Here is a 22,581-nt window from a genome sequence, read left to right on the forward strand (position 1 = left end):
TTTTCATTTGTGTCTGTTTTATTACTCTAATTGTTACGACCCGGCTCGGCCAGGGGAAAGGGAAGTAACATTAAAGAAACCTAGGTGGTAAGGTTTAACAATTTAGGGGTTTATTGTTTGGGTTTTGACAAAAATAAAAGGTAAAAATTAACAATAATCAAAATGTAGGGACTTACAACAAAAATATACTAAGTAAAACAAATTCCACAAAACAATTGTGGAAATTGTTGTAAATCAAAGAACTTAAACAAAAATGGACTTCCAGTACAGGTTACACAAAACAGAAAACAAATCTCTAACAGAGATTCAAAGATCCCCCACAGGGACAAAGTGAGTGACACAAGCTATCAAAGCTAACAAAACAAGTTTACAGCAGTCAAAACACCTAACAAAGTGGCAAGCTGTCTAAAGAAACAGCCGCACCTTCTCCCAGGATGTCCTTGGTTCTTAAAGGGAGGCCTCAACAGTGATTGGCGGAGCTGGCAATTGATGACCCAATCACAGTAGGCCTCAGGATGTGGCACATGACAAGCAGGGCAGCACCCACTTCCAGGTGGAATCAATCTGATTAGCCACTGAAAAACAACAAACACAGAAAAGGCCACTGGCCGTAACACTAATGTTCCACATGTGATAGACAGAAAGGTGAACAGCACAGACTGTTTTCTCTGATTTCACTACTCACAGCTTTTTATGTGACATTAATGTGTAATAACTATACAATAACTATGATGAAACTTCACTGGACATTGTTTCTGTGCTGAAGACAGTTCTGTCCTCTACTGCTCCAGTCTCACCTCCTGTTGAACTCACTGATTGGTCCCTGTTTGATCACAGTTTTATTGAACATGCTTTAACTGAGAGGGAAGTCATCTCAGTCTTTATTCAGACAAACAAATTGAACTCTTATTACAATTAAATTCAACACAGATCTTTGAAATTTGATTTGGAGTGAGAAAAAATGTGCACAAGCCTCAAAATAAGAAATAAAAGATTTCCATCTTAAAATGAAACCTGATTAGCCAGAGTAAGAATTATAACAGATTGATTAAGTGTGTTTGATGATGGACATAAAGACAAAGAAGCAGATAAAGCTTGTAGCTGAAGACTGTTTTAATAAAAAAAATGAAACACAAAAACCATAGGGAGCCAGAGCAAAACAAAACCTATAAATCCAATAAAAATGCCAACAGGGAACACAGGACAGAAATGGGGTAAATAACAGGATATAACAGGAGGAACCAGCAAGGAGGAACTGAGAATGAGTTTTATATACACTGTGGAGGTTGATGAAGGAACAGATGATTAGCTAACGGGTTGCAGGTGTGAAGGAAGAGAGAGAAACTGACACAAGAGACTAGGAAATAAATCTAACACTAAAGAACAATTACACCTAGAAACATAATTACAGTAGCAAAGAATAACTAGACACAATAAATAAACATATTCATTATACTAAAATCATTAAAGAAGGACTGAACTACATTAAAATAGAAACAAGACCTAAGATCTAAGAGAAACTAAGAAATACAGAGAAAACAAACCTCAAAACACAGGATCCTAAAGTAATGAAGAGGTTATAACTTCATAACATGACAGTCAAAAGCCTCATAAATACCCTTCAATAAATCAGAATATTACTGAAAAGTTAATTTATTTCAACTCAGTAAGTGGAACACATTAGTATATAGATGGATTACACACAGTCTGATGTTTTTAAGCCTTTATTTCAGGTATGATTGATTTCCCATTTACAGCAAACGCAATTTGCTGTCAGAAAAACAAAAACAGGTCCAAGTTAGTATTAAAGCTACAATGACTGATCAGATCAAGTATTTCCCCACCTGTTAGAATAACTCTTGATGTTTCTTATTACTTCGATTGCAATACGAAGTATGTGCCCCACTTAAAAATCGCCTTAACTCCTAGCCCTTCACCTGTCATCTTCAAAACACTTCCATGTCAGACAGGTTCTGTGAGGACTTTGATTCCCTCATGACAAAAAAGAAATATATCACTGAAGAGAATAATTAAATTAGAACCAGTAATCCAGCATGTAAACAATAGTTTATAAAAGGTTCTGCACTAAGACTTTGGCTGTTTGTCTACTGCAGGGTCTCTCCATCCCCACCCAGCACCTCCCTGCACTGTGACTTATAATAAACCCTGCAGCTCATCTGAAGCAGCAGCAGATACTTTCACTTTCAGTCTGCAGAGCTTCTGTTTATATATAGATCAGGATGAGCTAAAATAGGAGAAATATGATCTTATGTCCTTTTCACTTTGATATTGGTCAAAGGTTTTGGAAGGTAAGGTTGTTTTTCTTCCTGATGGTAAATAAATGATTATCCAGACCCAAAACAAATAAATTGACTGTTTCTGTGTCACTTTGCATTAAGTTAAAGTTCCTCGTAAAATGATTCATGTGGTGTGTTGCTGAAGGGAATGACTGACCACCGAGGAATGATTCAAACCAGGAGTGTATTTTTCTTCAATCCAGAAAAAAGTGCTTGAGGTTTGAAGAGTCGAGGAAACAAGGGAGGAAAAATGTGTTGGCAACAAGTTATTGCTGAAGGAAACCATAAGGATGGAAGTAGGAGATTTTTAATCACTCTGAAGTGAAGTGAATAAATTTGTGGTCAGAAAAGTGGAGGTTTGGTAGACACAGTTTCTCTCCCTACACTTCTTCCTCTACCCTTTTTCCTGTCCCACTGCTAAAGAAAATGTGTTAGAAAAAGATCTGGCTCTTATATATAATAATATTACAATAATTTAACCAGATCAAAAAAAACAACCATGTTGAGATCTACAGTCTTTTTTTCAAGAGGGACCTGACAAGATATAAGCAACGTTTACAAGTATCAACATTTACATTCAACTAAAGAAGCAGATTAGTTTTAAAAGCATCAAAGCATAAAATAATAAAAACAGCTCATAGAAAACATGAATATCAAAAACAGAGACTGTTAAAACTCCCTTCAGCAGTGTATAGAGTTCATAGAGTCACTTTTTCTGAAAAGCCAGTCTAAGCTGAGGGGGCAGCTTATTTAATCCACAGATCTGTCATAACTCTGGGAATGAACATATGGAAAAAGACCTGGGAACAAAGTTCATACTGAGTGTTGAAAGCAGTCAGATAAGAGGGAAGTAGCTGCATGTAAGTGACAGTGGTGAAAGTTGCAGCTTAAAAGAGTTCTTTAAATACAATCATCTGGACAGTCACTATGTTGTTGGCAATGTATGAAAATTGTGTAGATTTTGATGTAAGATAGGAGAGAAAACATGTGGTTGGTCAAAGTGCAGCCAGGGTTTCATTGTTGCTACATTTGATCCAGTTTACCCAGTTCATCCAGTTTACAGTGAGAGCCATGCAGTACAGAGACTGATGGCTGGTCCCTGCAGTCCCACAGACAACTGAGTGTCACACAGTCAAGTGGACTAAACGAGGGTTTTGAAGGCTGTGGGGGTGAGTGAAAACTTTTGCACAAGTTGGAGACACTTTGTGCATTTGATCCAGATAAATTACAGTTTCAGGTTGAAATGTCACAAAAACATTTAACATGTTTGAGGCAAAAATGTAAATATGTCTAGTTTTAGAAAACATAAAACTAAGATTCTTTAGTTTAGCACTGGAGTCCAAATTGGTGTCAACCTGAGTCAGTGTTTTCACATATCCATCTCTCAAATATGAGACCACAGTATCTCATTAACTGCTGGGATTATCAGGCTCTATTTAATGTAAACTATATGTGACAATAATATAAGTTTGATCAATATAATTGAAATCTGTTCCATGCTATGCTGTTTTATAACCAGTGGAAACACATATGCCTGCAGCACAGAGAAGAAAGTGAAAGTATGTGACATATAACAAGTCATGCAGTTCATCAGAGCCGAGGTTATTTAAGAGAGGAGAAGGTTGCTGTTGATTCATTTAGCAGCTGAGCAGGAACAGATGGATCGACGCAGACTTCCAGAGTTTGGAGGTTTTGGTCCTAGGTCATTTTTTGTAGAACTAAGTAAGTACATTTCACTTCAGATGACTTTGAGATATTTGCAGGAACTGATTCACAAAAGCTTAAGTAAAATATTTAATCTGAACAGAAATGATCAGATTCTTTCATCAGATACATCTTCTGCTCCTGATGCTCAAACTGATTTCAAGAGAAAGTAAAGAATTTAGATGTTGTGTCAGTTTGGAGAAGATAACACTTTGCTCTTTTATTTTGTGAATTTGTGACTGATTTGATTGAAAATACGTTTTCAGGGCCACTTTAATTCTTTTTTTTTTTTACTCTTTTATCTTAGATAAACAGAATGTGGCTGAGTCTCCTGGTGAGTGATTATTTTGATTTTGAAAATGTTTCAGCCAGCCATCTTTGCAGAGTAATAATTAATTTTTCTGTTCAGTTTTGGATGAACCATGGAGGGAACTACACTGGGGGTGAGTTTTTACACTCACAGCTGATCAATAAGTCCCTGTTCACTGCTGTTGAGTTGTTTGCCATTCTGCTGAAATGTATAAATTACATCTTTAGAGCTAATTGGACAAAGAAAAAGCTCAGAAGATGATTTAAATGACCTCTTTCTGGGCGGTTCTGCTGAGTTTAGATGGGGTCTGGTCATACATAGTTAGACAGGAAACAAAGGAAGAAGACAAAACCACAATTGTGATCACAATGATGAACATTGTAATTACAATGTTCATCAAAGCGCAAACAAATGCAGAACATTAGATTAGTTTTAATAAACAATGGTTAAAATTTAAAATGGTTAATATAATCTTTTACAAATATTACCCAGCATATAATTTTGGAAAGATTCAACAAACAGCCTATAGATAAATTCTACAAAAAATAAGCACTGTAACAAAATATGTGTATATTATGTTCATTAAAATACAATCACAGAATTTCCTCCAATGATTATAGAATGAATAAGTTTTGACACGAGCTATAATAAATGGTACACTGAGCTATTTACTGGCATAAATTATGTCTATTGATGTAAAAAACATTTTTAAAATAACCCAAAACATAAATCCTTAACTCATACAGTACAAGATCCTCCACAGACATTGCAGGACAAAAGACAGTCCAAATGGGTTTCTCACAAACTCACTTGTCACAACTGCATGTGAGATTTACCTGATGAGTAAATCAGGTAAATGATTTACTCATCAGGTAAATGATGAGTAAATCCGGTGATGTGCTCATCTGTTTTAGATGAGCAGTGCTCCTTTGCACTGCTCATCTAAAACACATGGAGTAGCAAAAGGTCAATCACAGTATAGTTTAGCCAATAGTTTATCAGTAAAATAAAAGCTAAGTCTTTAAATCATAGTGAACTTTTGCCATGATGTTGGGTTTGATGGTGGTGAAGACAGATGCGGTTGGACCTGGTTTAAGACTCAAATGATGGTTTTTAATGAACAAACGATTCAGCGCAGATGAGCAGCAGCAGAAGCTCTGAGTCTGGTAGCAACTGGTAAATTATTACTACAGCTGACACAAGACTAATGTCAGTGACGGTAGGTGAGGACCTGACGAGGAAACACAGACACAGGTGGGATTAAATACACAAGGGAGTAATCAGGGAAACAGGACATGGCTGAGATTAATCCAGGGGTAGACACAGGAAATAAACTGACTAGAAAACAAACACAGAAGCCTAAGTCCTTAAGATTTTTTTTAAGAATTATTCTTAATCTAATTGAGTTAAAGGGTTTTTGGTACTTCTGTGATTTGGTTCAGACTGGGTTTAAATCCTGTTGGACTTAATATTTTCTGTTGTGTGTAGCTCGTTTTAGGACAAAACTAACTGATTTATTTATGTTCTCAGACAAAACCAGATGAACCTTAAATATGTGCAGAAATACAAACCTGAACAAGATGATATCAGGTACCTACGAGTCCTGCTGTATGGACCCGTTGGAGCTGGAAAGTCCAGTTTCATCAACTCTGTCAGTAACGTCATTCGAGGTCGAATGACGATTCCTGCTTTGGCCAACGCGATGACGGCTGACCAAAGTTTCACCAAAAAGGTTTAAAAATTAAGATGCTTCAGTTTCTCAAAATTCTTGCATCAGGTACAGACAACATTTTTTGTTTCTTCCTGTGTTTCAGTATGAGACTCATAAGTTCAATAAAGGACGAGGAAACACAAAGACATTTTATCCTCTGGTCTTCAACGACATCATGGGACTGGAAGACGGGACCAACAGGGGAGTTCATGCTGACGACATCAAACTGGCTTTGAGAGGTCGTGTGAAGGAAGGCCACAAGGTGAGCAACTGTTCTGAAGTAGTGAAATATTTACACAAATGAATGTACTGTTAATTTAAAAATCACAGTTGTGTTTGAAATAATTTTTATCTTTTGTTCTTTTCCAGTTCAACCCAGTTGCTCCTCTAACTCAGGATGACCCAGGCTACAACCCGACTCCCTCTGCTGATGACAAAGTTCATGTCCTGGTCTGTGTGATGTCAGCCAACACTCCTCAGATGAAATCATCAGTTCTGGAGAAGATGAAGAGCATCAGAGAAGCAGCCAGTGATCTGAGTGAGTTTACAGAGAACAATCTTATTGAAGATGTATTCACACCTGACACAAGTGATCCACTTTAAACAGACCAGAGATTGTTTCCCCCATTGGTCTGGACCTTATGTTCCAGTATGAATACACTCATGCAAATCCTTTGCGGACCAAACAACCAGACGGAGACCCTCTTTTAGAGGTGCTCTCAGTCCGCTTCCAAACTAATTTTTGCACTGTTCGCTTCTGGCATGAATCAGACTGACCTTGATGCAAACCAACCACGAGAACAGTTCATCTTTTTGGACTACATGAGCCATCGTTGCTGACTATCATTGTAAAAATGTGTCCTTCAGTGTTGCTAACGTCGTACCTGATCCACCATTTTCTGCTTAGCAATGCTGCTGCTAGCATTTTGCTGGCCAGAGCAGGTAAAGCATCTTGTCTCATTCAGCTTGCAGCATGACTTTCCAAAATTACAAATATTGTTGAAAGAGATGCTCTTAACATTCAAAATGGTATTGCAGTTAGAGTATCAGCACAAATGCAGTTGGCATTACTTCCATCTTTGTTTTTTTCGAGTCTGTGATCTGTTCCACCCCCGTCATTTCTGTGGAATGAAAGTATTGTCACTCTCATGGCTTTGTTTTCAATTTATAGTCCACTTGCAAAAGGCACAATGTGAGAACAAACTGCATTAAAAGAAAAACATAAAGTCTGCTTTTGGTCCAAACCAAACAAATAGACCAGAGGACTTTCCTGGTGTGGATACACCTCTTAACAGAGCAGATCCATAACAAGATCCATCATCAGTGTGTCTGGTTCCAACCTGACGGGAACTTTATCTCCACTCATTGAAACTTTCTTTAACCTTAAGTATAATAATTATTTTACTTGAGAGAGTTTATTTTCCTGCAGGAATTCCTCAAATGGCCATGATGACCCACATCGATGAAGCCTGCGGTGAAACTGAGAGAGACTTGAGGAACGTCTACAAGAGCAAGTACCTGAGAAAAAAGGTGAGTTTCAGTCCTTTTGTTCAGAAATAACACAAAAGATGTTATAGACTGTAACTAACTGTTTTTTATTTTTCAGATGAAAGACTTCAGCTCAGCAGTGGGAATCCCCATGAACTGCATCTTCCCTGTGAAGAACTACAGTGAAGAAATCGACTTGAATGATGATGTTGATGCTCTGGTCCTGAGCGCTCTGAGGAAAATGGTCGACTTTGGAGACGACTTCATTGAGAGGATTTAAACTGAGAACTTTAATTTTAGTATCCAGTTTTGGATACCAAAAAGGCAAAAAGATTACAACATTTCACTGTGTAAGCGTTGGTTTTATTAACTTATTCTATCCATTCTGAAGAGGTCACTGATCTCTATAGCAGGTCAAGAGAACAGTGCAGAGTAAAACTGGAAGCAGCTCCTAATGTATTGTGAAATTAGGACAGAGAAAATTTTGGACGGTGTTGCAATATAATGTATACATAATTGCAATGGCAGATAACGGGATAATGTTTAGTCTTGAATGAAAAGAATTTGCTTTAAAACTCACAAAATGACCAGTTTACTGCCATTGTGGTTGACCAGGATCAGATAATCTTAGCTTTCTTTAATGTAGATGTCAGTAAGATTGTCAAAACAATGCTGGTGATTTTATTGTATTCTTTATTAATAATGTCATGCAAGCATTTCTTATTCTGAAACAGACCCATGTCAAAACGGTAATCAGATTTTTCACATCTGCTTTTCACACAAAAAACTTTAAATGGACCTGTGTAAGAAAGGTGTAGAAATGGTAGAGAAATAAAATTATGTTAATAGTTAATAATTATGTTGGTTGACTGTTTTTGCACTGAGGCATGTTTTTATCAAAAGGAAATACACTGTGTCAAATGTACTGGGTCACTCTGACCTAGAAGTCAGGAATGAATTCAGATTTAGAGAGAAATGGAAATATGAATTGCTAACCTGGTGTAAACATATATCTAGTCAAATCCTGAAAGGTCCCAGCTGGACAGTTCCAGGAAACTCTAATAAGACTGCAGCAGAACGTGAGCCAAGTGAGCTGCATCAACCAAAGAACAAACTGGCCTGGTTGACAACCCTACATACACATACTCCCCTGAAAGCAGGTGGTATAAATACTCCCTGCTTTCATAGATTCAAGGTGCTGCTATGAAATTATGTGAGAATATGTGAATTGTGTAATGCAGGTGTGCTCAGGACCCTCCAACTTTGGCCCAAATAAAGCAAACAAAAATGGAGTCTGATGTGATTATTTGTTTTGTTATTAGCCACTTTTCACTCCCCATCATAATGTACTTGCTTTGCCTCTCATCAATATTTCACTGTGTAAGTAGTTGCTATGAAATATGATACAATGTTAAGCATTTCTGGGATATTTGACTGATTGGAGATGGTGTAATTTTGATGCAAGAAGAAGATGATACAATGTTCAACCAGAAGTCTGAATGAACTCCATTAATCTCAATTTGTAATCTTCTCAGTAATCCCTGGTTTACTCATTAGTTGGAAGCAACACATACAAACTATCGCTGTCTAAACAACGCAGCGCTGATATAATGTGTGTGCTGCTGAAGGGAATGACTGACCAGTGAGGAACGATTCAAACCTCCTTCGAGGCAGGAGAAAGTGCTTGAGGTTTAAAGAGTCGAGACAACAAGAGAGGAAAAGTGTGTTGGGAACAAGTTACTGCTTGGTTGAGTGAAACCTTTTGTACAAGTTAGAGACACTGTGCATAAGATCCAGATAAACAGTTTGAGGCTTAAATGTGACAAACACATTTAATATATGTGGAAAAAAAAAAAAAACAATTGCAACTATGTCTAATTTTGAGAAATATAAAAGCAAGATTCAACTACAGACAGCGCTAAACAACCCAGGTTGGCAAAGTGACAAAACATTTTGCTTTACAGATGTTCTTCTCCACAGACAACCTCAGTCTTGCCCAAATGCAAGACCAACAAGTCTAATAAAAGTCTAATTAACTGATGGGTTTTATGATATCATCAGTTAATTAGACTTCTTGGTCTTGTATTTGGGCAAGACTGAGGTTGCCTCAGGTTGTCTGCACCAAGTGACATCATAGTAAACAGCTCTGAGTTTGCTGTTTGTCTACTGCAGGGTCTCTCCATCCCCACCCAGCACCTCCCTGCACTGAACATGTGACTTATAATAAACCCTGCAGCTCATCTGAAGCAGCAGCAGATACTTTCACTTTCAGTCTGCAGAGCTTCTATATATATAGAAGCTCTATATATATAGAAGCTCTGTTTTATCAGGCTTCATGATAAAAATTATAAAAATGATCATAAAGCTTGATAAAACCGATTAATTAATTAGTCTTGTATTTACAGTCTTACCCTCAGTCTTTGGACAAGACTGAGGTTTGTCTGTGGACATTCTGGTTGGCAATATGTGAAAATGGTTACATTTGATCAATAAAATGGATGATCCTGAAACTCTTTATCCCTGCAGAACAGACAAAACAGAAAGTGAAAATGATTTATCAGAAGTCACGTGGTTCATCAGGGCAGCAGAAGTGATTTAAGGGAGGAGAAGGTTGCTGTTGGTTCATTTTGCAGCAGAGCAGCAACAGCAGCAGGATGGCTCGACAAAATGAAAAATTATTTAATCAAAGACTAAGTAAGTGTATTTCACTTCTGATGACTTCAAGATATTTGGATGAATTGAATCAGGTTCAGCAAATAGTGCAAAAAAATCTGCATGATTCTTTATGAACTGCCCATTTACTCTGCAGTGACCGTCATAAGTTTTTACTTTACTTTCTTTTATCTTTTTTAAAAGGGGAATGGCTTGGGGTCGCAGCATATTCTGGTAAGTTAAAGAGTAAAATCCAATGCTATCTAATGCTTCACATTCACTGCCTTCAGGATTTTAAAATGTTATTTGTGTTTTAATACATTTGGAAAGACTAACTTGATCAAAGAAAATCACTCAGCTACAGTTTAATCATAATTTCTCTTCTGTTTTTTTTCTCTAAAGCTCATGTGGCTCAGTTTCCAAGTGAGTGATTGTAAAATCATAATTTCATTTGGTCAACATGGAAAATTGACTTAAAAAACGTCTTTCAGGAACAGTTTAATATTCTTTTGTTGTTGCTTTCTGAAGCTGAAGTGGCTGAGTCTCCAAGTGAGTGATCACAATAAGTTTCTGAAATCTTCCAGTCGTCTTTGCAGAATAATAATTCATGTTTCTGTCCAGCTCTGGATGAACCGTGGAGGGAACTACGCTGGGGGTGAGTTTACAGTAAAACTGTCACGTCTGATTAATAACAACCTGTTTACTGCTGCTGGGTTGTTTGAGGCTCTGCTGAAATGTAAAGTTGCAGCTTCAGATCTCTGTAGAAAAATAAAAAACACAGAAGCTTCAGGTGGGCTTTGTGTGGGACGTTCTGCTTATTGTGATCACAGCTGCTTGACACAAAGGGTTTGTGATTTAACAGGAAATGGAGGAAGTCGGTGGAACATGAAGGAAACTGCAGGGACTGTACAATAAAGTGTTGAGCTGAAAATGAAACAATTGAATCAAAAAAATGACTGTTGGGAAAATCATCAATACACAGGAGGAACAGTTTAAATAAATGTAGTTATTATTATTTTTTTAGCTGAAAAAGCTTTGCTACAAGATGGAGGACAATAAAACAGACCAGCTGACCACTGATAACAGAAGATAAGAATGTGGTGCAATCAAAGCTCAGCTTTGCTCTTAGATAAGAGCAGGAGTACAGGGATAATGAAGAGCAAAATGATTATGAAGTGAGAGACATTCATGATTAAAATGCTCATGAGTGGGACAAGTCTAATATGTAATGAATAAACTTAAAGGGGCAGTGTTGTGTTTTCCAGACACATAATACCATTTTATAGCATAATCAAGTAAGTACATTACTTTCAGTTGTTATAAAAATGTTATAACAATGTCATATCAAATATGAATTGAAAGAAATTTAACCTCCTGATTTAAGAGATAGATGCCCTTGAAATTGGGCATCTATCTCTTTAAAAACTCCTGTTCTTTCAGGAAGTCATCAGTATATCGCTCCTCTATTAACCATTTAGCAACATTCCTACCAGCACTGCACTGAGAAGTAACTCTCATCAAGAGCTCAGTAAATGTGCAGTTGTTTGCTAATTGTTGCTGGCTAGTTTGGAGGAGCTGAGCAGGAGAGCTGCTCTGTGAGTTTCATCCTCGAACGCAGCACTAAATCCACCAAGATGTTTTACACAGCTGAATGGTTGCTATGGGAAATTAAAGGATTTCTCCGACATTCATGAAAAAAATCAAGGCAACACTCCAGACATATTTTTGATGAGGGAGTTACATTATAATGTGGTGTGAAGCTGAAAAATGTTGAATTTACATGATATTGCCCCTTTAAAATGATTAATAAAATCATCAGTGACTTGTGTATAAGAGACAATAGTGACATAGAATCAACATCAAATTTCTCTGAGAATCCAGTGAAAAGAGCTTTATACAATTCTTCTACTTGAATAGCATTACAAACAAATTACGGGATTAGTCCAACAAATTTGTCTGAAATGCAAGTGGTTTTTAAATACCTCAGGCTGGCAAATGCAGAGTTTTAATTCCTGGTTAATTATATTTTTATGATTTTTGTGAATAAAAATCTTTCAATTGAGGTAATTTCTTTTCTTGAGTTCTTCTGCTGGTCTCTGAATCTAACTGGGTTGGGATCCTGTTGGATTATTTTATGCATTTTGTTCATCTTGGGACGGAACTAACTGATTTACTTTACATTCTCAGAGAAAAACAGAAGAACCTTAAATATGTGCAGGAATACAAACCTGAACAAGACGACATCAGGTACCTACGAGTCCTGCTATATGGACCAGTTGGAGCTGGAAAGTCCAGTTTCATCAACTCCGTCAGTAACGTCCTCAGAGGACGGATGACGATTCCTGCTTTGGCCAGTGCGACCACGTCTGATAAAAGCTTCACCAAAAAGGTTTGAAAATAACAGATTTCTGTTTATATTCCAGTACTGACTTTAATAGACCAACCAGAAAATAACTGCTTCAGCAACAGGAGTTTTCTCTGGATCAAAATTATGTTCTTTTGTGATTTAGTATGAGACTCATAAGTTCATTAAAGGACGAGGAAGCACAAAGACATTTTATCCTCTGGTCTTCAACGACATCATGGGACTGGAAGACGGGACCAACAGGGGAGTTCATGCTGACGACATCAAGCTGGCTTTGAGAGGTCATGTGAAGGAAGATTACAAGGTGCAACAACTGCATGAACAAGTCATAAAAAGTGAATGAATGGATGTATCCCTAATTTAAAGACCAGAGTTGTGTCCATTTGAAATAATTTTCATTCTGTATCTTTTACTTTTTTCCAGTTCAACCCAGTTGCTCCTATATCTCAGGATGACCCAGGCTACAACCCGACTCCCTCTGCTGATGACAAAGTTCATGTCCTGGTCTGTGTGATGTCAGCCAACACTCCTCAGATGAAATCATCAGTTCTGGAGAAGATGAAGAGCATCAGAGAAGCAGCCAGAGATCTGGGTGGGTTTACAGAGAACGATCTTATTCAGACATCATGTAAACGTAGCAGATAACAAGGTCCAGTTCAGGATCTCTGGTTCCAATGTGATGGAAACTTTTTCTGCATTCATTGACAATTAATGATAAAAACACAAATATTATTTTCTTGAGTGAGGTTTTCTTTGTGCAGGAATTCCTCAGATGGCCATGATGACACGTATAGACGAAGCCTGCGGTGAAACTGAGAAAGACTTGAGGAACGTCTACAAGAGCAAGTACCTGAGAAAAAAGGTGAGTTTCAGTCATTTTATTCAGCGCTGCGACCGGCATGCAGGTGAAGAAATGTCTCTCTTTGATTAGAAAAATAGTCAAATTGGGAAGTAATTGGGAAGTCCACTTGACTGATGAATTTGTTTTCTGTGTGCTTTCAACACTTATGGACGAAAACCTGTGAATCCATGCATGACCTCTGGGGTGAGGCAGTGCAATACGGCATCTCACCTGTGGTGGCGCTGTGTCACACTGAATGAAGCAAACAGTCGACACATGCCCATTGCTGACAAACATTATGCTATTGATAACAAACATTATGCTATTGATAACAAACATTATGCTATTGATAAAAAGCTTTTAAAATAATGTGTGCAGTTCAGGTCAAAACTGAGATGCAGGCTTTTAATTTGGATTTGTAATTCTGACTCCAGAGACGTCAGATTTAAATGTGTTGTGAGGCTCATGACCTCACTGCACATCTCTGGTTCAGCAATATGACACAAAAAATGTTTGAGTCTGTGACTGACTGGTTTTTCCTGTTCAGATGAAAGACTTCAGCTCAGCAGTGGGAATCCCCATGAACTGCATCTTCCCTGTGAAGAACTACAGTGAAGAAATCGACTTGAATGATGATGTTGATGCTCTGATCCTGAGCGCTCTGAGGAAAATGGTCGACTTTGGAGACGACTTCATTGAGAAGATTTAAACTGAGATGTAGAGAAAACAGTGAGGTGTGACACCATATACTGTATATCACAGATTAAGCTGCATTATGTCATGCTGGTTAGGCCTTTTTACATTTGGAATTCAGTTTTGGACCTGAGACATTTAACAGAAGAACTTTTCAGTCTTTTAAGTTAAAACGAAATGTTTTATTTTTAAATGAACTTGGTTAGGTCAGTATAACAATGGAAGTAACTTCTGGGAGCTGATCCTCCCACTTTATATAAAATTAGGACAGACACATGGATGTTGCAATGTGATTTAAAATCTCAATGCAAGGTAATAACAGGAGCATTTTTAATCAAATGAATAAACAGAATTTGTTTTAAATTAAACTCAAAATTGCTTACAGCTGTCCTTAAGTTTTTTATTTTCTTAAAATGCAAAATCATTTTTAAACACTTTTGTAACATTTATTTGATCTTTTTGTTTTATCTGATGTCTTTTTCTCTGTTTTTCATGTAAAGCACCTTAAATAGCCATGAAGGCAAAGAGGCTGTACAAATATTTTACTTTGCCCTCTTTTTTAAAATATATTTTTTAATCAATTTCAGATTGAGTAAGTAGCTGCTATGCAAAATGATACAGTGAGTGTAAAGTACTTCTGGGCTTTTGGGTTGATTGGAGATAGTGTCATTTTGATGTGTTGCTTTAATTTGGTTATGTGAAGAAGCCTGGTTTTACAATTTGGCACATTTCATCGATTGTATTGCACTGCTGTAAAATAACAATAACTGTTGTTTAAAGTTTCCTGTCTTTTTTACAAACACTGAATAAAAAGACACACTGATATTTTTCATTCATACGTAATACTGAAGCAGATCAAACATCTCTTGCTTTACATCACTCAGAATTACCAAAATTATTTCTGTTTGATAAATGCCACAATAATGGGGCAGAATATAGATTTATTTATTGACATCTTAAACATCTGAAGCTTACAGAATGATTACTGCTTCTTTAAACAATTAGGGGAATCCAAGATGATGATGTCATGACTTTGGAGACATCTGATAGGTTAGCTGACATGTGGATGTGTTTTAAGTTCATGTCTGGCAAACACTGGTTTCTTGTTTGATTTTATGAAGTCAAAAGAAAGATATCAGGAAGAATGTGGAGCTGCTCCAGTCTGGATCATCCATGGGAACAATTTCTTGTAGGTGCTGCGTTCATCTGTTCAAACAACTATATACAAGTATAAACCTGATGGAAATGTCTAACCAACCTGATGGAAATGTCTACCCATCATAATGATCAGGAAGGAGACGGTGTCTTTTGGTCAGAAATGTGCAGAATGTGTGTTTTGTTCTGTCTGTTTAACTGTATGTTCTAAACTTTGAAAACTTAAAATAAAATTTATAAAAAAAAAAAAAGAAATGTGCAGATTCATACCAGATCAAAAGCCAAACCTTGGTGTAGATGCTGGTAACAGTGAAACATCCTCAGTAGTGACATGGGCTCTCACTCAGTGAGGACAAACCATTACCTCAAATTAAACATTAAAACGTCAGATTGCAGTTTATACATACAAAAATAGAGGCAAAAATCGTTATTTTTGCAGCTGTAAAGTTTGGTGGTGGCAGCGTCATGCTGTGATGCTGTTTGTTTAGTTAACTCATCATAAGTTTCCAAAGCCAGGGCGTCATCCTCTGGGTTTTCCCTCACTGTTTAAAGAAACAGTACTCTTTACATAAGCAAACGTCTGATTTTGAAGACATTAATAAATAAATCTGTTCAGTTTCTGTCTGTCATTAATATGGTGTTTAGCTAATAGAAATGACTTTACTAGTTCCAACTGACCTAAACAAGACAAGCTGCTCTGATCTGACTTCAGACTGTGAGGGAAAACAGTTTACATGTCATGTTGTTTGATGTATGCAAATTTCTGGTTTCAAATATAAAGCAGCACATCATCATTATTATTGATATATTCATCTTTTCATTTAGTGTTAATTTGCTTTATTAGATTTTTTTACTTTACATTTCCACAAGCAGCACTTCCTCCAGCAATCGCTGAAAGCCTATATTAGTATAATTCAATTTCCTGCCATTCTTTGCGATGATTTCAGTAAGTACAAACATGTCACTGCAGAACAATGAAAAGAGAAAGTGAAAGTAAAAGACGTATTGTGGTTGTCAGAGCAGTGAATGTTATGTAGGGGTGGAGACGGATGTTTATTCACTTTACAGCAGAGCAGCAGCAACAGGATGAATCGATTTTTGAGTGAGTGCATTTTGCTGTAGATTACTTTTCTAGATATTTGTAAGAAGTGATTCATGGAAGCTTTTATCAAATACTTATGGCAAGAAAATATCAGTTTTTTTTTTTTGTGGATTCTTATCAAAACTTTGTTCAGACTCATTTGACCAGTAAATTCTACAGAAAAAAATAGCCGTAGTTCTTATAAACTCTACTTTCTTTTTTCTTTTATAAAAGGGAGACAAGAAAATCCTGGTAAGTTAAAGAGCCAAATCCAACACTGCCTAATGCTTTATATTCTCCATCTCCTGCTTCTGATCCGGAAACTATTTAAATCGAAAGTAAACATTTTAAATGGTATTTGTGTCAGTTTGGATAAAATTTAAAAGATTGAATTGAAGTAAATATATCAGGAACAGTTTAATTAAAGTTTTTTTTTTTCCTGTTTTTCTCTGCTAAAGCTGAGGAGCCTGAGTCTAAAAGTAAGTTTTTGCATTTTGTTTCTGAGAATGTTCCAGTCGTCTTTGCAGAATAATAATTCATGTTTCTGTTCAGCTCTGGATGAACCATGGAGGGAACTACGCTGGGGGTGAGTTTACGGTGAAACTCAAATCTGATCAATAACAGCCTGTTTACTGGTTTACGGGTGGGTTTAGCTGAGTTCTAGTCAGAGTTTAGGCGTTAAAAGGAAATGCACAGAGGAAGTAGATCAAGAAGGAAGTAGGTCACTCTGCTTCATGGCTTCACCTTAAAACAGAGTGAAGCTCAGACTGAAACTAAAGAAACTCATCATAGATGAACCTTCATCAGGAAGAAAACGATTATCATTTGGTTAACAAATTTCTTTAGCTGAAAACAACAGGTTGTTACAGGATAGAGGGCTATAAAACAGATGAGCTGACCAGTCATAACAAAAGATTAGAATGTGATGGAGTCAAAGCTGATGCTCGCTCTTAGATAAGACCAGGTATACCGGGCACATCTCTCTCAAAAACAAACCAAAGAACTCGCTTCCTTTCATTTTTTTGAAGAGCATACCAAAGAAAAATCTATGTAATGAATAAAAAGCTTCATGTTTCCTGATGAGAACCTGATAAAGCTCATGTGACTCCACCATGAAGAGGCTGGCGCTTAATGTGCACTGGAGTCTTTGTCTTCCAGGTTGATTATTGATTTTTAGGGCTTGAAATGGCCGTAGTCTGAAATGCCTTACTAATGTTCTTTACAGACTGTTCAGGCCACCAGATGCAGGTATTTTATTAATGCCCAGTTTAAAACGGGTTATTACAGCAAATGTGTTTAATTGCATTTGGTTTTCAGGTAAATTGCACAGGTTAAAGGTAAAAAGGTGATCACAACTATTTCTAGCTGGAACCTGTCAACCTCACACTCCTTCCCCACCAGAGAGGCGATATTCCACACCAAGAACCAGAGTATCAGACCGATAAGGTCTGTGCCTTAGGCCACAACCCCTTTAGCTCCTTCCACAGCTGGTGAAAAGGACAGACCAGAAGAATCAGCAGAATAATTGTAACATATGAAATGGCTTCAATAATACAGATCTCAGAGTCTGGAAACATCCTAAAAATAAAATGCTACAGAATGAGAATCAAACATTATTGAACAACAACATGAACCTGAGCAGGACTGAAGTAAATTGATGTGGTTGAAGAGAGAGAGAAAAATAATTTCAGTTTATCCTCTTCTTCATCAGCAAACACTGGACATGTTTGAAGAGCATACCAAAGAAATGTTCAGTTAAACAGTTGTTTAAGTGGCCAACTGTGCCACTTAAACAACTTGCCTTGCAGCAAGAAGGTCCTGGGTTCGATTCCCGGCCCGGGGTCTTTCTGCATGGAGTCTGCATGTTCTCCCTGTGCATGCGTGGGTTCTCTCTGGGTACTCCGGCTTCCTTCCACAGTCCAAAAACATGACTGTCAGGTTGATTGGTTTATCTAAATTCTCCCTAGGTGTGAGTGTGTGTGTGCATGGTTTGTCCTGTCTGTCTCTGTGTTGGACTGCTGACCAGTCCGGGGTGACCCCGCCTCGCGCCTGTTGAGCGCTGGAGATAGGCACCAGCACCCCTCGCCACCCCACTAGGGATAAGAATGTAAGATGGATGGATGGATAGGTGTGGTAGTTATTGTGCCGACTTTGGATAATATTGAACTGAAATATTTTCTCTTGCCTTATTCCTCATTAGGACAGCACTAACCAACTGATTTACTTTATGTTCTCAGAGAAAAACAGATGAATCTTCAATATGTGCAGGAATACAAACCTGAAAAAGACGACATCAAGTACCTTCGTGTCCTGCTGTACGGACCAGTTGGTTCTGGAAAGTCCAGTTTCATCAACTCTGTCAGTAACGTCATTCGAGGTCGGATGACGATTCCTGCTTTGGCCAGTGCGATGACGTCTGACCAAAGCTTCACCAAAAGGGTTTGAAAACTAAGATGCTTCTGTTTATCTTCCGGATTGAAGTCAATACTGCTATAGTACTATTAAAACAGCTTTAAATAATGTTTATTAGAACCAGACTAGTTTGTCAAAACTGTAGTTTGAATACTGAATCTGTTAAGATTTCTGGGTTCATAAAATCTGTCTGTACAGACGGAGATTAGCTCAGAGCTTCTTCCTTTCTATTCGTTGGTACTGGTTCTGTGAGACTTTTAATGAATCAATCTGAAAAACAGCTATGAAAGCAACAGGACTTTGTTTTTCTGGATCACCATGTTTCTTTCTGTGTTTCAGTATGAGACTCATAAGTTCATTAAAGGACGAGGAAGCACAAAGACATTTTATCCTCTGGTCTTCAACGACATCATGGGACTGGAAGACGGGACCGACAGAGGAGTTCATGCTGACGACATCAAACTGGCTTTGAAAGGTCATGTGAAGGAAGGCCACAAGGTGCAGCAACTTCATGAACAAGTTGTGAAATATCTACATGAATGACTGGCTGCAGCCCCTAATTAACAGAATAAAGTTGTGTCTTTGAAATACTTTTCATGCTGTATATTTTGTTCTTTTCCAGTTCAACCCAGTTGCTCCTATATCTCAAAATGACCCAGGCTACAACCCGACTCCCTCTGCTGATGACAAAGTTCATGTCCTGGTCTGTGTGATGTCAGCCAACACTCCTCAGATGAATTCATCAGTTCTGGAGAAGATGAAGAGCATCAGAGAAGCAGCCAGTGATCTGGGTGGGTTTATAGATCTATTGCAGAATAGATCTACAGTAAAGTCTTCCAATCAATGTCTCTGGTTCCAACCTGAAGGATTTGTCATTTACTTTAAACCTTTTGAACTGATAAAAACTAAGGCTGCCAATATTTTTGGGATTAATCTTAAAAGTTTAACACGTTTATATAACATAAATCATATTAATTGCATTAATTATTTTGACCTAAAAGCCTCCCTCCCGGCCTACAGAAGCTTACTTAGTTCAAAGCAGCATGTTACAAGGCGTTCAACAACACGGAGTCCAAAGGAGAGTGAACAGTTGAGCGAGGAGAGAAGACTGTTGTGGTCAGCTGCAAATTTTGCTTTAAAAACACATTTATTACAGAGGATTTGGACCTCGATGCGGCCATCCTGAATTCGACTCCCATCCTCGGTTCCGTTGCTGCATGTCTTTCCCCCACGCTCCTTTAGACTGCTGTCAAATAAAGTTTGCTAGTGCCATAAAAATAATTTAAAAACAAACAAACGCAATGTTTGTCCAATGGACATCTGGATAAGAGTAAGGCAGTATGCAGGCTGTTTTTTGCAAAGTGAGTTATCCTTATTATTTGAATAATACACTTTATGTATGATGATGTTTATTTCTTGAGATATCAAAGGCTTTCTTTTAAAAATTCCTCAGCATGTAAAGCAGGAAAACAGACATTTGGTTTGAGGCAAAAAGCATTTTTCGAAAACGCACATTTTTGCATTTCAAGCTTACAAAGTTCAGAGCATTGTGAGTTTGATTACATAATTATACCTACATTAATTTCACTTACTTTAGCCTTTCAAATTGATGAAAGCATAAATATTTTCTTCAGTGAGTCTCTTTTCCTGCAGGAATTCCTCAGATGGCCATGATGACCCACATCGATGAGGCCTGTGGTGAAATTGAGAAAGAATTGAAGAATGTCTACAAGAGCAAGTACCTGAAAAAAAAGGTGAGTTTCAGTCAGTTGGTCCAGAAAAATAACACAAAATTATTTTAGAGCATAACTGTAACTGATATTTACTGTTCAGATGAAAGACTTCAGCGCAGCAGTGGGAATCCCCATGAACTGCATCTTCCCTGTGAAGAACTACAGTGAAGAAATCGACTTGAATGATGATGTTGATGCTCTGGTCCTGAGCGCTCTGAGGAATATGATCAACTTTGGGGACGACTTCATTGAGAAGATTTAAACTGAGATAAAAAAAAAACAATGAGGAGGAGCAGGTTCAGTTACATCCAATATACTGAATATATATGTAGAGTTACATCTTCATAAAGTTACGTTAGGTAAGAGGAACACATTTAGTAGAATTTGTTTTAAATCAGCACTAAAAAAATAAATGGTTGTGCAGTCGTGTTTATTTTCTTAAACATCTAATCTGGTCTTTTTTATATATACAAGATTCTCTCATATTTTTTCTATACTTTTATGTGACATTTATTTTATCTTTTTGATTCATCAGTTGTTTTTCAACGTTGTTTTTTTCATGTACTTGTAAAGTACATTGTCATTTGAAATGCTTACATGCATTATGTGTACAAAGCTGGTGCACAAATAAACCTTTTCTTTTCAATAAAACTTTTCATAAATTGCTATTCATTGTGTTACAATGTTAGACATCTCTGGACAGTCTGGTTAAATGTTATTTTGACATAAGAAGATGATTCAATCATATGCCAGAAGTTTGAATAAAACTGTCAACTTCACTTATTAATCTTGTGAATTTAATAATTTGTGCACCAGTGGATGCATTTTAATTTCACACCTGGAGAACAATGCTTTCTTGTTAGACACACAATGGGAAAGTCAAAATATACTGAATAAAAATATAAACGCCCCATGTTAAATAATGCTGTCATGTGGAGTTAACTGTAAATTAGGAAATTTGCTGACATTTTATTGTACAAAAGTAATATTTATCTTGATTTGGGTATAATTTTTAATCCAGCTTGCTGTCAGTGAGCATTACTCAGTTAATTTTTTACTCAGCCCATGGGTGGGGCATGTCCAGTGGGTGATCAGACAAAATGAGCAACAGCTGGACAATAAAAGTCACGATGAGCAAGACAAAGTTAGACAGCTAGCTAACACTTGAGTTGAAAATAATCCAGTCCTTGATAGTTTTCTTGTTTTATTTGGGAACTCTTGTTTTTTTTTTTTTGTTGTTTTTTTTTTGTAAAACTGTAACAAAGCACAAAAGTACACATCAACCACAGACAAGATACAGAAAACAACTAGACTACAGCAAACAGATGGCTCCCAACTATCACCAGTTAGCTAACCATGTAGCTTTAAATTTTGGTTTGGAAGCATAAAACTTTTCTTATATTACTCAATACTGAAATTATAATTAATAAGATGAACTTACAATAGGGTTGCCACCTTTCAGAAATTAAAATAAGGGACCAGTCCCTATATATGTAAGGGGGGGCTGCGGCGGCAGCGTGTCGCTTAGTCTGTATTACCCAGAAAGCAGTTGGGCACAATATCACAACAACAACACCATGAGTCAAACAATGACTGGGGCAGCCTACTATATAAAGTACTCTGGGAGCAGTTTTCTATTGCTAGATATACACATTTGTAGAAAACGGAAAAAGAAATCGTGTCTCGTATCGGTTCAACACGGGTTGCTACATTTAACAGCCAACTACGGTACGGTTCCGTATTTTACGGGACGGGTGGCAACCCCAACTTACAAATAGTGTCTGACACCATTGAGTTCTGCTCGACTGATCAAATTAAAAACGTGAATAATGTCCACTAGGTCTCAGTAAGGCTTTACAGTTTAACTTACAATTTACCAAGGGAAAACTAAACAAAACAAAATGGAGTCAGCGCAGCCACCCCGAAATGTCAAATTTTGTAACAAGTCATAATGCCTCAGATGTCACAAGCTATGCGGGAGTGTGCCATTGGTTGAGGGAACAATGTATAGGCTTCAGTCCCCAGCATAGTTGTCCCACAATCAGCTTTAGGTCTTCTTCCCTCTTTGCTCTTCCAGTGACACTTTATTGTTCTTCACTCAGTAAAGATACTCACTCTACTGACAGACTGAAATTTTAA

At 37.3% G+C, this 22,581-nt stretch overlaps 3 protein-coding genes across 4 annotated transcripts; all 3 read left to right on the forward strand.

Annotated features, from left to right (window-relative positions):
- The first annotated feature begins 3,907 nt into the window (after positions 1-3,907).
- LOC106931131 (interferon-induced protein 44-like) lies at positions 3,908-8,802 on the forward strand. Its single transcript, XM_015009076.2, has 8 exons — positions 3,908-4,019; positions 4,309-4,335; positions 4,411-4,444; positions 5,842-6,043; positions 6,126-6,284; positions 6,392-6,560; positions 7,452-7,552; positions 7,629-8,802. Exons 1-8 carry the CDS (start codon positions 3,956-3,958, stop codon positions 7,788-7,790), a joined length of 918 nt encoding a protein of 305 aa, XP_014864562.2. The 5' UTR covers positions 3,908-3,955; the 3' UTR covers positions 7,791-8,802.
- A 1,334-nt stretch (positions 8,803-10,136) lies between these two features.
- Positions 10,137-14,886, forward strand: LOC106931130 (interferon-induced protein 44-like). 2 transcript variants are annotated; one of them, XM_088002429.1, is made up of 10 exons: positions 10,137-10,204; positions 10,367-10,396; positions 10,565-10,585; positions 10,691-10,711; positions 10,784-10,817; positions 12,350-12,551; positions 12,673-12,831; positions 12,951-13,119; positions 13,289-13,389; positions 13,916-14,886. In XM_088002429.1, the coding sequence occupies exons 1-10, from the start codon at positions 10,165-10,167 to the stop codon at positions 14,075-14,077; spliced, it is 939 nt and encodes a 312-aa protein (XP_087858555.1). In that variant the 5' UTR covers positions 10,137-10,164; the 3' UTR covers positions 14,078-14,886. The 2 variants fall into 2 exon arrangements, with proteins under 2 accessions (XP_087858555.1, XP_087858561.1); XM_088002435.1 differs by having other exon boundaries at positions 10,141-10,204; positions 10,654-10,711.
- A 1,343-nt stretch (positions 14,887-16,229) lies between these two features.
- LOC106931129 (interferon-induced protein 44-like) lies at positions 16,230-21,221 on the forward strand. Its single transcript, XM_015009071.2, has 9 exons — positions 16,230-16,318; positions 16,532-16,549; positions 16,756-16,776; positions 16,850-16,883; positions 18,535-18,736; positions 19,049-19,207; positions 19,332-19,500; positions 20,363-20,463; positions 20,543-21,221. The coding sequence occupies exons 1-9, from the start codon at positions 16,243-16,245 to the stop codon at positions 20,702-20,704; spliced, it is 942 nt and encodes a 313-aa protein (XP_014864557.2). The 5' UTR covers positions 16,230-16,242; the 3' UTR covers positions 20,705-21,221.
- Positions 21,222-22,581: the final 1,360 nt, after the last annotated feature.

Source organism: Poecilia mexicana, unplaced genomic scaffold (assembly GCF_051168715.1).
Source record: "Poecilia mexicana isolate PSO_F unplaced genomic scaffold, ASM5116871v1 scaffold_2, whole genome shotgun sequence".
Lineage (NCBI taxonomy): Eukaryota > Metazoa > Chordata > Actinopteri > Cyprinodontiformes > Poeciliidae > Poecilia > Poecilia mexicana.

Excerpts from the sequence above, each read along its gene's own strand:
- LOC106931131 (XM_015009076.2), top strand. The coding sequence starts at position 3,956 with ATGGATCGACGCAGACTTCCAGAGTTTGGAGGTTTTGGTCCTAGGTCA. Across the intron at positions 6,044-6,125 it reads ACCAAAGTTTCACCAAAAAG|TATGAGACTCATAAGTTCAA; the intron begins GTTTAAAAATTA and ends CCTGTGTTTCAG. Across the intron at positions 6,561-7,451 it reads AGAAGCAGCCAGTGATCTGA|GAATTCCTCAAATGGCCATG; the intron begins GTGAGTTTACAG and ends ATTTTCCTGCAG.
- LOC106931129 (XM_015009071.2), top strand. The coding sequence starts at position 16,243 with ATGTTATGTAGGGGTGGAGACGGATGTTTATTCACTTTACAGCAGAGC. Across the intron at positions 16,777-16,849 it reads TGAGGAGCCTGAGTCTAAAA|CTCTGGATGAACCATGGAGG; the intron begins GTAAGTTTTTGC and ends GTTTCTGTTCAG. Across the intron at positions 19,208-19,331 it reads ATGTGAAGGAAGGCCACAAG|TTCAACCCAGTTGCTCCTAT; the intron begins GTGCAGCAACTT and ends GTTCTTTTCCAG.
- LOC106931130 (XM_088002429.1), top strand. The coding sequence starts at position 10,165 with ATGGCTCGACAAAATGAAAAATTATTTAATCAAAGACTAA. Across the intron at positions 10,712-10,783 it reads TGAAGTGGCTGAGTCTCCAA|CTCTGGATGAACCGTGGAGG; the intron begins GTGAGTGATCAC and ends GTTTCTGTCCAG. Across the intron at positions 13,390-13,915 it reads GCAAGTACCTGAGAAAAAAG|ATGAAAGACTTCAGCTCAGC; the intron begins GTGAGTTTCAGT and ends TTTCCTGTTCAG.